This window comes from Anomaloglossus baeobatrachus, chromosome 9, assembly GCF_048569485.1.
Source record: "Anomaloglossus baeobatrachus isolate aAnoBae1 chromosome 9, aAnoBae1.hap1, whole genome shotgun sequence".
NCBI lineage: Eukaryota > Metazoa > Chordata > Amphibia > Anura > Aromobatidae > Anomaloglossus > Anomaloglossus baeobatrachus.
In genome coordinates, this window is record NC_134361.1 from 24,911,518 (window position 1) to 24,927,283 (window position 15,766).

At 49.1% G+C, this 15,766-nt stretch overlaps 1 protein-coding gene across 2 annotated transcripts in view; it reads right to left on the bottom strand.

Annotated features, from left to right (window-relative positions):
* The window catches only part of LOC142250330 (uncharacterized), a 51,305-nt gene extending 40,350 nt beyond the window's left edge, over positions 1-10,955 (bottom strand). For both annotated transcript variants that reach the window (XM_075322474.1, XM_075322473.1), the window contains exon 1: positions 10,860-10,955. In XM_075322474.1, the coding sequence (XP_075178589.1) occupies positions 10,860-10,917 (58 nt within the window). In that variant the 5' untranslated portion in view covers positions 10,918-10,955. The remainder of the gene's footprint in view (positions 1-10,859) is intronic.
* Positions 10,956-15,766: the final 4,811 nt, after the last annotated feature.

The window sequence follows — 15,766 nt, forward strand, 5'->3', positions numbered from 1 at the left end:
CTGGGCCCATAGGGGATAATGGCATGTTGCATGCTTGCAACTGAGAGAGCTTGGTAGCAGGCTGTAGCAAAAAGTGTCCTCTAAGAGACTTATAGCCGTACACTAGGATGGGGCTATGAGCCAACAGTGACTATGGTGCAGCCGGCTGGGAACACCTGCGTAGAGGAAAGACAGCTCAGTAGGGTAGTTAGCGGCAAAAAATTAATGAAGTCTGTTTAGCTACAGTAGTTGCATTTTTCCAGGGACTATCTCCAGCACACACATGTTCTGGCAACCACAATCCTAAGGACATGGCTGGCTTCCAGGCAGCTAATAATGGTGTGGAGTAGAGTGGCGATGGGTGCTAGTCGCGGGCGAGGGACTGACTCCGGATGCCCCAACAAGCTACATAAATTTCCTGGTCCTGGCTGGGTGTCTGGACTTTTGCCGAGTGGGCTCAGAACTCTTGAAGGCCACATACTGCCATTGGTGTCGGCTGGCCAGGACCAGATGATGACTCACACTCACAAGGAGACCAATGTTCACTTTAAACCACAACTCTTTACTGGACGGTTCATTCCCATGTCACAACTTCACATTCCAGATAGCGGACACATATCTTCCAGAACATTACAGTTTTGCACAACATTTTGAGACACAGTTCAACTTCCCTCTGGGTTGCGTCTGATCTGACTGGCCCGGTGAGTCCCAGTGCAACCCAGTCCAGCGTTACAGTGTACAGTACACCATGACGATCATCTTCTCTTACTGTAGTCCCACATCTGGTCTCCTCAGGGGACCTATAATGACCGGCGTAAAGCGTTGCACACATGGACGTCTAGTGCGAAATCTCTTGGTTGCTTGACTATGTTCGTACCCCAGTAGAGGCTAACCCGCTACCATGATGGTTAAGGGCCCTGGCCACTAGAGTCCTGCACCAGTAGAAGTCACGTGGTACCTTAACGATTTAGACACCTGGATGTTAGGGTTCTGTCCTCTGGCTCTTACCGTCTGGGTTAACTCTGTTTGAGGATCGGTCTCTATTTACAACACTGATCACACCCTGTGTCACCGGCCACTCCTGAGGATTTTGCTATCTTGCCCTCTGTCTCCTTTGCTCCGTTGCCACAAACCACACACTGTATGCGAGTTTCACGACCAACCAACTATATGTCTGTCAGGTTCCCACACTAGACCTTCACAGACTCCTTCTAGAATGAACTGTCCTTTTCTTGTCAGCTGACCCCTCCCATTGGGTTAGTCCCAACACTTAACTGTTTCTGACCCTGCTGACTGTTGCTGGGCAGAACTTCCTTACAAAATATTCTAATATACATGCTACATGTTACACAGGAACATCGGAATGCAATACAATTCACATGACACCTTACATCACAATATTTACAAATTATGCAAGACATTATTCACACTACATTGCATGATGGGATTGGTATCTTCAGGGGTAGTAACGGCACCACCATTGTCCCCCATGCTTACATGTGTACCAGGTAGGAGAAGAGGAGCCTCAGGCTAGTTACTGGTTGTGTGGAGCCCTACAGGTGCGGTGCAGCAGGGTATTACCCTTAGGGACTCCACGGGATGGGACGGTCTGGTCACAGGTAGGGAACCTTCGTTTTGGGATTCGTCGTGACGCCACTCTCAGAATTGCGGTCAGTGAGGACCGCCACTGCAGGTTAAGGGATGCCTGGGGCTGATGGTGGGTGCAGTCGGTTGTAATAGCCTCCTGAGAGTAAGGCAAGCCCCAGGTCCCTGTGTACGTGTGTGGGACCACAGGTCGCAGAATGACTCAAACACAGTCCAAGAAGTCTTTTAACGTGTTTACTCACTGTTTGGAGGTCACGGTGAGATGCCCGGGCGGCACTGTGATAACCAGATGGAACCAGGAATTCCAGGAGGCCGTTCTGAGGGTAGCTGTCCACTCGCCCTCCTTGCACTCTTTTTTTGTTTGGGAGGATCCCTTGCTTGAAGCGTGGTAGGACTTCTCCAGGGAAGCTGTTACTACCCTGCTCCCCTCTCTCTGGCCCGTCTGCCGGCAGCGTGGCCTTGGTGGGATGGCTTCGGGCCCTGTCCCCTTATGGGCCTGGTGATTGCTGCTTGGCTCGAGCTCGGTGTAGTAGTGGTGAGGGCATGAAGTACCCCCACCTGTAGGTTAAGCAGCTCTGGATGATTTGCTGCCTGTACTGGGGATCTGTTTCCCCTTGCGTGCTCGGATACCAGGATCTCCGTACTCAGCCACCCCTCTCTCTGGATGTCTTTCAGGCCGACCCACGGTACCCTTTCTCCCCCGCTTTCAGCTACTGCACTCCTCAGGACCCGTCTAACACGAGAGACCCTCTGCTCCCTTCCACACACTTCAACCTCCAGCTCCCGACTCCCCTCACTTCCTCTCTGCCCTGCTTCCTAGCAACCAGCCTCTGCACACACCCCCTAGCTGGGAATTGAAAGTTAACCCCTACTGGCTACCCAAGGGTCCCTTCTTGTGGTGTGGGAGACCTGGTCACTATGTGTTTGTGTGTGCACCTCATCCTGGCCTTTGGAAATTACCTGGAAGCATTGTCCCCGCATGGGTGCAATACTCTGTGGTGCCTGACCGGGTCAGGGGCGCCACATTCCCCCTTAGTTATCATCAGCACGTCCTCGGGCTGCAAAGACAAGAGAAAAAGGTAAATACAAACTTTTCCCACGCAGGGGCAATTATTTACATTTAAACATACCAGGTACCATTCCACCACCAACCACCCACATGTCCGAACCCCACCCAAAAACCTCCAGGGAGGTAGGTCGCCGGTCCTTTTGGTGACCAGGGCTGGGCCATCACATTCCCCAGACCTTTCCTCCAATCTTCCTCTCCTGAGGAGAGTGGTGTAAGGTAGGCCCCATAAACAGGCGTACCCGCTTCCGAGTGTTGGAGGGCAGGCCCCATAAACAGGCGTGCCCCCTTGTTGGTGCAGAGCCATGCCACTCAACAGGCAGACTCTGTGGTTGATACCAAGGAGGTAACTTTTTACAATGCAAAAGTTTGTGGTTAAAGCCAGTTCATAACCGGTGGTCCATTTTTTTAAAATGCACGTGAACTAGTGTAAAGAAAACATTTTGAAGAGGTCTCACAATAGTCCTTGTGGGCACATTTCACTTAAACGTTACTTAACCGTAAACAGGTGAAACATTACATTTCATACCGTCACTTTGAACTAAACTGTACTTTCTCTATAGCGTAATGGGAGCTGACCAAAGTTGCTGCGGGTTGATCTACGCAGTACTATACTGTCATCTGTCTGAGGTTGTGTCCTCCCACCCGATGTATGTGTCTCAATGTGAATAATGGGTGTACTAGGTATTGATACCAGTGCATGGTCTTCTGCTTCAGCTACATTTGGCTCTTCCAGGTTCTGAACAGGTTCTTCTGGTTCTCTTACTTCTCTAGATTGAGGGAATGTAATGACTGGAATAACTACTGCTCCATTGTATTGAGGCCAACTTGCTGGGAAATCTCCAAGTACAGTATGGATCATCTTTTCTTTTGGTTCTTGAACTGGCAAAGGGTTGGGAATTTCTTCAGGGGTTCTTAGTTGTTCAGGACATTTCTTTAGGCGATCTCTAGAAACGACAGCTGTTGTTTTTCCTCTATCTTTGCTGATAAGGCATGTCTTTTCACTGCTAAGCGTCGATGGCAACACAGTATAGGGTTCTTCTTCCCAGTGATTGTCAAGTTTATGATGTCTTCTCTTTCTCTTGAGAACTATATCTCCTGGCATCAAAGGAACAGCAGGTGCTTTTCGATTGTAGGCCTTTTCTTGTTTCTCACGTTGCTGAGTCAGGCTTCGCTCCACACACTCTTGTACTTTCTTGTATTGGGCTTGGCGGTTGGAATCCCAATCAGCACCTTGTTGATGGTCTTCAGGGGTCTCAACTCCCATTTCCAGATCTACTGGCAATCTCCCTGGTCTGGCCCTCATCAGGTATGCCGGTGTGCAGTTCGTGGAACTCACAGGGATGTTGTTATACATGTCCACTAGATCGGGCAGTTTTTCTGGCCACTGACTTCGTTCTTCTAATGGGAGAGTCTTCAGAAGGTCGAGAATGATGTGGTTCATTTTCTCACACATGCCATTGGTCTGAGGATGGTAAGGTGTGGTACGGATCTTCTTGCAGCCGTAAAGGTTACAAAACTCCTTAAACACTTCAGCTTCAAAGGCTGGTCCTTGGTCAGTGAGCACTTGGTCTGGATAGCCATGTGGTCGACAGAAATGTGTCTGGAACGCTTTGGCTGCAGTCTGACCGGTCAAGTCCTTGACTGGTACTACCACCAGGAATCTGGAGTAGTGGTCAACCATAGTGAGAGCGTAGTTGTAGCCTTGTCTGCTGGGTGCCAACTTTACATGGTCCAGGGCCACGATCTCCAGGGGCCGTTTAGTTTGGATTGGCTGGAGTGGTGCTCTCTGGCTGGGCTGGTCTTTTCTTCTAAGATTGCAGGGCCCGCAGTTTCGACACCACTTCTCTAGGGCAGATCTCATGCCCACCCAGTAGAATCTTACTTTAAGTAGGGCCTCCAGTTTCTTCCAACCAAAGTGGCCTGCACCATTGTGATAGGCTTCTAGCACCATCCTCGTATCCTTCTGTGGTACAATCACTTGCCACACCTTCTCATGCGTCCTCGGGTCAATGATGCTCCTGTAAAGTTTGTCTTGATAGATGAATAATCGACCCCTCTCCTTCCATAGGTACTGTGCCTCAGGTGGGGCTCCTTTGTCAAGGCTGGCGCCAGGCTGGTTGATCAGTTTCTTTACCAAGCCTACCGCTGGATCATTTTCCTGGGTCTCCTTCCAGTTGTAGTGAGGTAGTGGGTTCAGGGTCACCTCTTGGCGGTTGGCACGCAACTGCCGACACTGTTTTGCTCCATGGCGATGGAACGCTGGCAGCTCAATCTCTTCAAGATCATCTACATCTTCACCCTCGTCTGCTAGGTGAGGCATCCTGGACAGAGCATCTGCATTGCCGTTCTTGCGGCCAGCTTGATACTTGACAGTAAAGTCATAATTCGCCAGTCGGGCTACCCAACGCTGCTCCATGGCACCCAATTTAGCAGTATCCAAGTGGGTCAGGGGGTTGTTGTCCGTGAAGACAGTGAATTTGGTGGCTGCCAGGTAGTGCTTGAACCGCTCTGTGATAGCCCATACCATGGCCAGGAACTCTAGCTTAAATGAGCTATAATTTTCTGGGTTTCTTTCAGTAGGCCTGAGCTTCCTGCTGGCGTAAGCAATCACACGCTCTTTGCCTTCCTGCACCTGTGAAAGCACTGCTCCCAGTCCCACATTACTGGCATCTGTATACAGTACAAATGGTAGACTGTAGTCAGGGTAGGCTAGGATCTCTTCACCCGTCAAGGCCCCTTTCATTTGTCTGAAGGAGTGTTCCTCTGCTTCTCCCCAGTGAAATGGCGGGCCGGAGGTCTTTCCTTTCTTCTTTGGGTGGCCTACCAGGAGCTCTTGCAAAGGCGCTGCCATTTTCGTGTAGCCCTTGATGAACCTTCTGTAGTAGCCTACCAAGCCAAGGAACTGACGTACCTCCCGAACGGTAGTAGGTGTGGGCCATTCCTGGATGACTGTGACCTTCTCTGGGTCCGGTGCTACTCCTTCTGCACTGACCACGTGACCTAGGTACTGGACCTTTGGCTTCAGTAGATGGCACTTGGATGGTTTCAGCTTCATTCCATATCGGGATAGCGCTTCAAAGACTTCAGCCAGGTGTTTCAGGTGGTCCTCGTAGGTCTTGGAGTACACGATGACATCATCCAGGTAGAGCAGGACGGTCTCAAAGTTGAGGTGCCCTAGGCAGCATTCCATAAGCCTCTGGAAGGTCCCGGGGGCATTGCAGAGTCCAAATGGCATGCTGTTTAACTCACAGAGGCCCATTCGGGTGGTGAAGGCCGTCTTCTCCCGATCTTCCTCTGCTACAGATACTTGCCAGTAGCCACTAGTAAGATCTAGGGTAGAAAAGTAGTTGGAGGTTTTTAAGGCAGCGAGGGATTCCTCTATCCTTGGCAAAGGGTAGGCATCCTTGTGTGTTATCTGATTTATCCGTCTGTAATCCACACACATCCTCATCGTGCCATCCTTCTTCCTCACCAGGACTAGGGGAGCTGCCCAGGGGCTGCAACTGTCCCTTATGACTCCTGCCTCCTTCATGTCCTTCAGCATGTCCTTTGTGCGCTGGTAATGGGCTGGTGGAATAGGCCTATGTCTTTCCTTAATGGGAGGATGACTGCCTGTGGGTATGTGATGTTGCACCCCTTTGATCCTACCAAAGTCTAGTGGGTTCTTACTAAAGACCTGCTCGTATTCCCGCACGACCCTGTAAACCCCATGTTTCCGGTAGACGGGTGTAGAGTCAGTCCCCACGTGTAGTTTCTGGCACCAGTCCTCTAACTGCTTTTGGGAGGTCTCATCCTCTGTTGAGTCAGCTTGTGCCAGGGGACCTACAGGTGTTATGGCGTCATCTGAGCATGTAAACAGTTTGGCTATGGTAGCGTACCTTGGTAGTCTGGCTTCCTCCTCCCCACAGTTCAACACTCGTACAGGCACTCGTCCCTTGTGTACATCAACTACCCCCCTGGCTGTCAGAATCGTGGGCCAGTGGTCTGAATGAGTGGGCTCTAGTACAGCCTGGTAATCTTGTCCTCTGAGACCTACCGCTGCTCTACACCACATCATCATTTCACTCCGTGGGGGTATCACAATGGGGTTAGCATCCATCACCCGTACACTACCAATCTCACCGCCAGTCTGTTTTACCTGTTGCTTCCTCAGAATGATTCGGATCTCTTTTTGCAAGGCTCTTTGCGACCTGCCCTCAGCACCTTCAACAATCTGGTGAAGCAACTACAACACTTCCCCTAGGCAATTTTCTATGACATTAGTGCCTAAAATCATTTGCGGGTTCCTTTCTCTAATATCAGTGTCCACAACAATCAGTCCTTGTCCCTTCATTTCCTGCCTTCCCACCTTTATGGTTACCTCCTTGACCCCAATCTGGTCTATAGGTTGTCCGTTGGCAGCATAGATGGTGAGGGAGGGGTCCGGTGGTCGGAGATCGTCGTCCGACCAAAACCTACGATACAGGACATACGGGATCGTGGTTACCTGAGAGCCGGTGTCCAATAATGCCGGGGTAGGGATCCCATCCAGGACGATGGACAGGACAGGACGTCCACCCACGTACTGATCACGGCAGCGACCTGGGCCTGATCTTCTTAATCCTGAGGACTGGCCCTCGGCCCCAGGTTTGGCTCGTTTAAAGGGCAAGCCCTTGCATAGTGACCTGCCTCCTGGCAACGACGACAGATGGGTTGTCCAGATGAGTCATAGCGATCACTGCTCCTACCTCGGGTCGCAGGACCTCTTCTCCTCCGCATCCACGGGACGTCCTCTGGGCTGTCAGCTAGCAGGATCCGATGAGGGACTTTGGTGTCTGAGGGCAACTGCATTGCTTTCAGGATTTGTGCGACGTCCTTAGTGAGCTGTTGCACCTGGGAGGATAGTGTATTTATGGTCTCTGCTGGCGTGTTGAGTCCTTTTGCAGTTATCAGGGCCTGCGAGGAGGATTCCGCCCCTGCAGCCGTGGAACTGGCAGGCCATGCTGGTGCGACGGGGTCTGTGTCCACAGGAGGTTGGAGTGCTTTCACTGCCCTGTCTTTCAAAATGGCAAAGTCCACGTCAGGGTGTTCCAGGGACCACAACTTCATCTGCTTCCCATCCTCAGGAGAGCGCAGGCCCCGCAAGAATTGTTCCTTCATCATCCGGTTTCCTTCCTGATCACTGACAGGGTCCACCAGCTTGAGAGCCCGTAGTGCAGCCTGCAGCCTGAGGGCATAGTCTCTTATACTATCTTGGGGCTTCTGACGGCAGTTATAGAAGTCCGTCCTCAGCTCTCCCTCTGTGCGGTGTTCAAAAGCAGCTGCTAGTTTGGCAAAGATGGTCTCAACAGAGCCCCGGTCATCATTGGTCCAGGACTCAGCTTCCAATTCTGCTGCTCCAGTCAATTGTCCTAGCACCACAGCGGCCCTCTGCTTACCAGTCATCGCGTGCATGTCTAGCAGGGTGTTGATCTTCTTCTTAAACCCGGTCAGCGTGTCTATTTTACCGGCGTATTGGGGCAGCCATTGCGCTCCTGGGACATACAGTAAGGAAACTGGCATTATGGGGGAGACTTCGGCCGGCGCGGCTGCGACCGCGGCACCGGCACCGGGCGCTGCTGCGTCCAGCGCGACGGGGGCTGGCATCGCTTGGGCTGCGTCGCCCTGACCAGGGGCATTACCTCCTGCAGCGTCCATTTTTCTTCAAAAATCTGTGCGCTCCCTTTCCACTTCCTGGGTCAGTACGCTCTCTGAATTGTGGGGATCCTGGGGCGGCCACACCTCTTTGTGGGCGGTGCTCTTCTCCCTCGCGCGGGCTGCAGCGCGCACTTCTGAAGATGGCAATATGGCGGCGGTTCGATTTTTGCGGTCGGACCTCTGAGGCGCACGGTCACCTGTCTGAACAGGTCTAGTCCAAATCCTGTTCGTGACGCCAGATCTGTGGAGCCCTACAGGTGCGGTGCAGCAGGGTATTACCCTTAGGGACTCCACGGGATGGGACGGTCTGGTCACAGGTAGGGAACCTTCGTTTTGGGATTCGTCGTGACGCCACTCTCAGAATTGCGGTCAGTGAGGACCGCCACTGCAGGTTAAGGGATGCCTGGGGCTGATGGTGGGTGCAGTCGGTTGTAATAGCCTCCTGAGAGTAAGGCAAGCCCCAGGTCCCTGTGTACGTGTGTGGGACCACAGGTCGCAGAATGACTCAAACACAGTCCAAGAAGTCTTTTAACGTGTTTACTCACTGTTTGGAGGTCACGGTGAGATGCCCGGGCGGCACTGTGATAACCAGGTGGAACCAGGAATTCCAGGAGGCCGTTCTGAGGGTAGCTGTCCACTCGCCCTCCTTGCACTCTTTTTTTGTTTGGGAGGATCCCTTGCTTGAAGCGTGGTAGGACTCCTCCAGGGAAGCTGTTACTACCCTGCTCCCCTCTCTCTGGCCCGTCTGCCGGCAGCGTGGCCTTGGTGGGATGGCTTCGGGCCCTGTCCCCTTATGGGCCTGGTGATTGCTGCTTGGCTCGAGCTCGGTGTAGTAGTGGTGAGGGCATGAAGTACCCCCACCTGTAGGTTAAGCAGCTCTGGATGATTTGCTGCCTGTACTGGGGATCTGTTTCCCCTTGCGTGCTCGGATACCAGGATCTCCGTACTCAGCCACCCCTCTCTCTGGATGTCTTTCAGGCCAACCCACGGTACCCTTTCTCCCCCGCTTTCAGCTACTGCACTCCTCAGGACCCGTCTAACACGAGAGACCCTCTGCTCCCTTCCACACACTTCAACCTCCAGCTCCCGACTCCCCTCACTTCCTCTCTGCCCTGCTTCCTAGCAACCAGCCTCTGCACACACCCCCTAGCTGGGAATTGAAAGTTAACCCCTACTGGCTACCCAAGGGTCCCTTCTTGTGGTGTGGGAGACCTGGTCACTATGTGTTTGTGTGTGCACCTCATCCTGGCCTTTGGAAATTACCTGGAAGCATTGTCCCCGCATGGGTGCAATACTCTGTGGTGCCTGACCGGGTCAGGGGCGCCACAGTTGCACTGTTATTAGGGCACTGTTTAGGAGCAGGGCATGTAATAGAGCCCATTGCCGGTGCTGTGTAGAGGTAATGTGGCCAAAGCTGTTATTAAGGCACTATTATGAGGTAAGTGCTTGCAGTATTAGCAGGTAACTGTGACTGGCCCTAAGAAAAGTGGCACTGTTGTGATAATTTGATCAGGCCCAGTAATGAAGTAGCTGGTTGGCAATTAAGTAAGCATATGGCTTGAGCTATCATAGGTCAAGTGGCTATATGGCTATATATACAATTTGTGATCTCATGGTGCATATGTGCATGGCTCCTAATTGCCTTAGATCCAGCAGGACAGTCCCGGAGTTCGGGAAACATCTTGCTGTCCCGAGAGCTCGGTGGCATGCATCTGAGTTACTTTAGGATAAAGTTGAATATATTAGTGAAGCAGGGAGCATTAACTTGAGGTTCCACCATTGATCTGAAGATCAGCTCATTCTAGTAGGACCTCTCGAATACGAACTAGCAATATTATAAAATAGAACAACGGAAGAGGCCTAAAGGGGCTTTTTTCCCACCAACATTGGTCACATATCCAAAGGATATTGGATCTGTTTAGGTCCTTCAACTAGAACCTCCAGCAATCAAGAGAAGAGTGGTCCCATGATCCCTGAGTCACTGTCTATCAACGTGGTGGTCATGCATACATACTAACGCCTCCCACAGTAGTTTTTGATACCCGTTATTGGGATAATTTAGGGTCCTATAGATCTATAGAAGTCAATGGAGTGGTGGCCACATTTGCAGTACTGCTTCACTAAAATCACACTTTAGGACCTATGTTCTTAATATTGTTGGGGGTCTCAGCTACTGGATCCCACCATTCATGTGAATAGGTGATGGTTGTTAGTTCTGCTATACACCCTTTAGAAAGTACATTCATTCAGTACGTTTGAGCTTACTAAATGGTGCTGGCAAAGATTTGACATATTCCTTGACCAAACCAAAACAAACCTTCCACTTGAGGTGTAAAGGAACTTATCTAATTCTAGACACATTCTCCAAAGTTACAATAAGCAGTTGGAATCAGATCTACAGGGAAAAGAGGATGATGAAGACCATAAAACAATCCCAAAGATTAAGAGCCAGCCAACGAAAAACCTGAAGACCTCAAGAGAAGATGTGACCTTCTTGAAGAAATCACAACTCAACAATGAATGTACTCACGACTCAGATGGAATCCAGCCACCAGCAAAAGTGACAACATCGCTTTGTGGTCCACCATTATTAACCTTCAGAGGATCTTCTAGGCAAAATGACTTGGTTTGGTACCTCTGGAATGAGCATCTTCTTTCACCGCAAGCCACCACTTATATATGTCATGCATCATCCAGACCCAGCCCTACACTTAGCAACTTTCTCCACCCTTATTTGCTGTAAAATGATTCCAGGGGGCCAGGGAACACTTACTGGAGGTGACAGGAAGCTCCACACCTAAAAATTACAGTCCTTACACCGGTTTTTATGGTTAAGATGTTAATCACTAATAAGACAGGACGTCTGAGAGTCAGCATTGACTGAGCACTCTCCTCCCTTAGTAGATACATAATACATGTGAGTCTTCATCTCTCCTATTATCCCGCTATTCTTCTTATTTTATAGAGGGTATGATCGTAACGAGCCCCACTGAACCGCACAACTGGAAAAACGAGACAATCTGCCGAAGGGAGAGTGGGATCCATGAGATAATGAGGAGGGAATTAAGAGGGATTTCCATAAATCCTATGAGAATTAGGTCGCTTTACACCTTTACGGCAACTTTATAGTTACGAGAGTTCGCGCAGTGTCCAATTACTTTTAATTAATTAAGTCTATTATTTTTTATTCTTTGCAATCCTGAATACATCTTTTAATCTACCACTGTGGCCAGAACTAAAAAGGCAATATATTCTGACTACAAAGTCCTGCATCCGAACAGTAGGGATATGTGATAGGTAAAAAATCTTTTCTATCGAAATCTTGGACCACAAATATATTGCTATGCTCGCAGGAGGTTTAGTGGACCCACTGGGCCACAACACACTGAAAACCCAGAGGAGCTTGACTGTGGAACCACACTGTATTACGCTGCAGGTGTGAGACTGGGTGCCACTTGGGAATACTGGTGCGACAACGGCTGGCAGGGGTACAGGAACTACAGTCTCTGGTGATGAGTAACAGTGGCAGCAGGTGTCAACGTTTCGGCCAGGATGGATGAATGGCTGCAGCAGCTGGTAAGGATACTTTGCACAGCTGGTATCGTGTTTGGCGGCCGGCGTGGCCGCTTGAAGCAGCAGTGGCAGACTTGGGATAACAGCAGCAGTGCATCAGCAGAACACTAAAACACAAACATCAATTAGCAGCAGCAGGACCTGAGAACTAGCAACATATCTGACTCATTGCCCAGGCACCTCCCTTAGGGGAAAGGTGCCTTATGTACCTGCAACCTCTCAGCTGACCTGAGAGGCACTTCCGGGTTAGGGTATGCTGGCCCTTTAAGAAAAGGGGCATTGCCATATGTGCACTCTTCGGGCAGAACCAGTAAGCTTGTGAGGTGCACCGCAGGACTTCCGGATAGGTGAAGTAACTGATGTCCCCGCCGGGGTAGGGGGGCAGGATGGCGTGGGGATGCTGGTATGGGTATTACATATATATTTTTTAAATTTAGGTTTGACTTGACTCTGTTGGTCAAATAAAAGACTAAAGTCTCCTTCCTTCCTTTTTTCATCTGCTTTTCATTGGTTTTTCATCTTTATGTCTGTGTTTATTATTGTGTGCCTTTCCGTCTTTATTGAATGAATGAAAAATGTTTCTAAGCTTCTCCTACCCTTACGCTTTAGACAGTGAAAAATGGACAACATTAAGATATTTTATATATTCACGTGAAGAGGCCCATGTAATATAATCGTTATCTGCCCTATTCAGATGTCTGAAAAGGCCTAAAAAGTTATAGATAATGCCTGACTGGGGTGTGTACGGGGATCTTCAGGTTCAGCTTCTTTCTTTCCAAATAGGCGTTTTCCCCTATAGAATATTAGTATTATCATTATGGGGTGAGTCTGGGTTGTAAATACATATAAATGAAAATGCTATAATTGTTCAGTTCATAGACATTGTCATTGTGAAAATTGCCTCTCTTTACCGTGATTACGGAAAACAGGCTGAACATTAGATGGTTGTGTATTGTCAGTCCGTGTAGTAGGTAAAAATAGTCACATCACTCCATACAAGTCATCACCAAGTCCACACAATGCACTGATGTCATGTTTGCAGCCACTCAGGTCTGTGATGTCATGTTTAAGTCCACACAATGCACTGATGTCATTTTTGAGTCCACAGAGTGCAGTGATGTCATGGTTGAGTCCACTCAGGTCTGTGATGTCATGTTTAAGTCCAGACAATGCAGTGATGTCATGTTTGAGTCCACAGAGTGCAGTGATGTCATGTTTGAGTCCACAGAGTGCAGTGATGTCATGTTTGAGTCCACAGAGTGCAGTGATGTCATGTTTAAGTCCACACCATACAGTGATGGGATGTCATGCTTGAGTCCACACAGTGCATTGATGTCATGTTTAAGTCCACACAGTGCATTGATGTCATGTTTGAGTCCACACAGTGCACTGATGTCATGTTTAAGTCCACTCATTGCATTGATGTCATGTGTAAATACAGACAGTGCACTGATGTCATGCTTGAGTCCACACAGTGCATTGATGTCATGTTTGAGTCCAGACAGTGCACTGATGTCATGTTTGAGTCCACACAGTGCACTGATGTCATGGTTGAGTCCACACAATGCACTGATGTCATGGTTGAGTCCACACAGTGCAGTGATGTCATGTTTGAGTCCACACAGTGCAGTGATGTCATTTTTGAGTCCACACAGTGCAGTGATGTCATGTTTGAGTCCAGACTGTACACTGATGTCATGGTTGAGTCCACACAGTGCAGTGATGTCATGTTTGAGTCCACACAGTGCAGTGATGTCATGTTTGAGTCCACACAGTGCATTGATGTCATGTTTGAGTCCAGACTGTACACTGATGTCATGGTTGAGTCCACACAGTGCACTGATGTCATGGTTGAGTCCACACAGGGCACTGATGTCATGTTTGAGTCCACACAGGGCACTGATGTCATGTTTGAGTCCAGACAGTGCTGTAATGTCGTGTTTTGAGTCCACACAGTGCACTGATGTCATGTTTGAGTCCACACAGTGCATTGATGTCACGTTTGAGTCCAGACTGTACACTGATGTCATGTTTGAGTTCAGACAGTGCTGTAATGTCGTGTTTTGAGTCCACACAGTGCACTGATGTCATGTTTGAGTCCACACAGTGCACTGATGTCATGTTTGAGTCCACACAGTGCAGTGATGTCATGTTTGAGTCCACACAATGCACTGATGTCATGGTTGAGTCCACACAGTGCAGTGATGTCATGTTTGAGTCCACACAGTGCAGTGATGTCATGTTTGAGTCCACACAGTGCAGTGATGTCATGTTTGAGTCCAGACTGTACACTGATGTCATGGTTGAGTCCACACAGTGCACTGATGTCATGTTTAAGTCCACTCATTGCATTGATGTCATGTGTAAATACAGACAGTGCACTGATGTCATGCTTGAGTCCACACAGTGCATTGATGTCATGTTTGAGTCCAGACTGTACACTGATGTCATGGTTGAGTCCACACAGTGCACTGATGTCATGGTTGAGTCCACACAGGGCACTGATGTCATGTTTGAGTCCAGACAGTGCTGTAATGTCGTGTTTTGAGTCCACACAGTGCACTGATGTCATGTTTGAGTCCACACAGTGCATTGATGTCATGTTTGAGTCCAGACTGTGCACTGATGTCATGGTTGAGTCCACACAGTGCACTGATGTCATGGTTGAGTCCACACAGGGCACTGATGTCATGTTTGAGTTCAGACAGTGCTGTAATGTCGTGTTTTGAGTCCACACAGTGCACTGATGTCATGTTTGAGTCCACACAGTGCACTGATGTCATGTTTGAGTCCACACAGTGCAGTGATGTCATGTTTGAGTCCACACAATGCACTGATGTCATGGTTGAGTCCACACAGTGCAGTGATGTCATGTTTGAGTCCACACAGTGCAGTGATGTCATGTTTGAGTCCACACAGTGCAGTGATGTCATGTTTGAGTCCAGACTGTACACTGATGTCATGGTTGAGTCCACACAGTGCAGTGATGTCATGTTTGAGTCCACACAGTGCAGTGATGTCATGTTTGAGTCCAGACTGTACACTGATGTCATGGTTGAGTCCACACAGTGCACTGATGTCATGGTTGAGTCCACACAGTGCAGTGATGTCATGGTTGAGTCCACACAGTGCACTGATGTCATGGTTGAGTCCACACAGTGCAGTGATGTCATGGTTGAGTCCACACAGTGCAGTGATGTCATGTTTGAGTCCACACAGTGCAGTGATGTCATGTTTGAGTCCACACAGTGCTGTGATGTCATGTTTGAGTCCACACAATGCAGTGATGTCATGTTTGAGTCCACACAGTGCACTGATGTCATGTTTGAGTCCAGACAGTGCAGTGATGTCATGGTTGAGTCCACACAGGGCACTGATGTCATGTTTGAGTCCAGACAGTGCTGTAATGTCGTGTTTTGAGTCCACACAGTGCATTGATGTCATGTATGAGTTCAGAGAGTGCTGTGATGTCATCATTAGGTTTATACAGTGTACTGAGTTCATGTTTGAGTCCATACAGTGCAGTGATGTCCTCATTAAGTCCCTACAGTGTAGTGGGGTCATCATCACTCTGTACTTACAGTGCAGTGATGAAAATTATGAAGTCCATACAGTGGAGTGACAGCAGTACCAAATTAAGTTCACGTAATCAAGAGAAGTCATCACAAATTCCATACAATAAAATTAGGTCATTGCCAAATGTGGATAAGTATGGTCATTACCACTATGTTCATAAAATGAGGACAGTACAGAGTCCATACAGTGCAGTAAGGTCATAGGTAAGTCCTTTCAGTGCAGTGTATTCGTACCATAGTCCATAAAATGAAGTTAGGTCATGACAAAGTCCAAAGACTACAGTGAGGT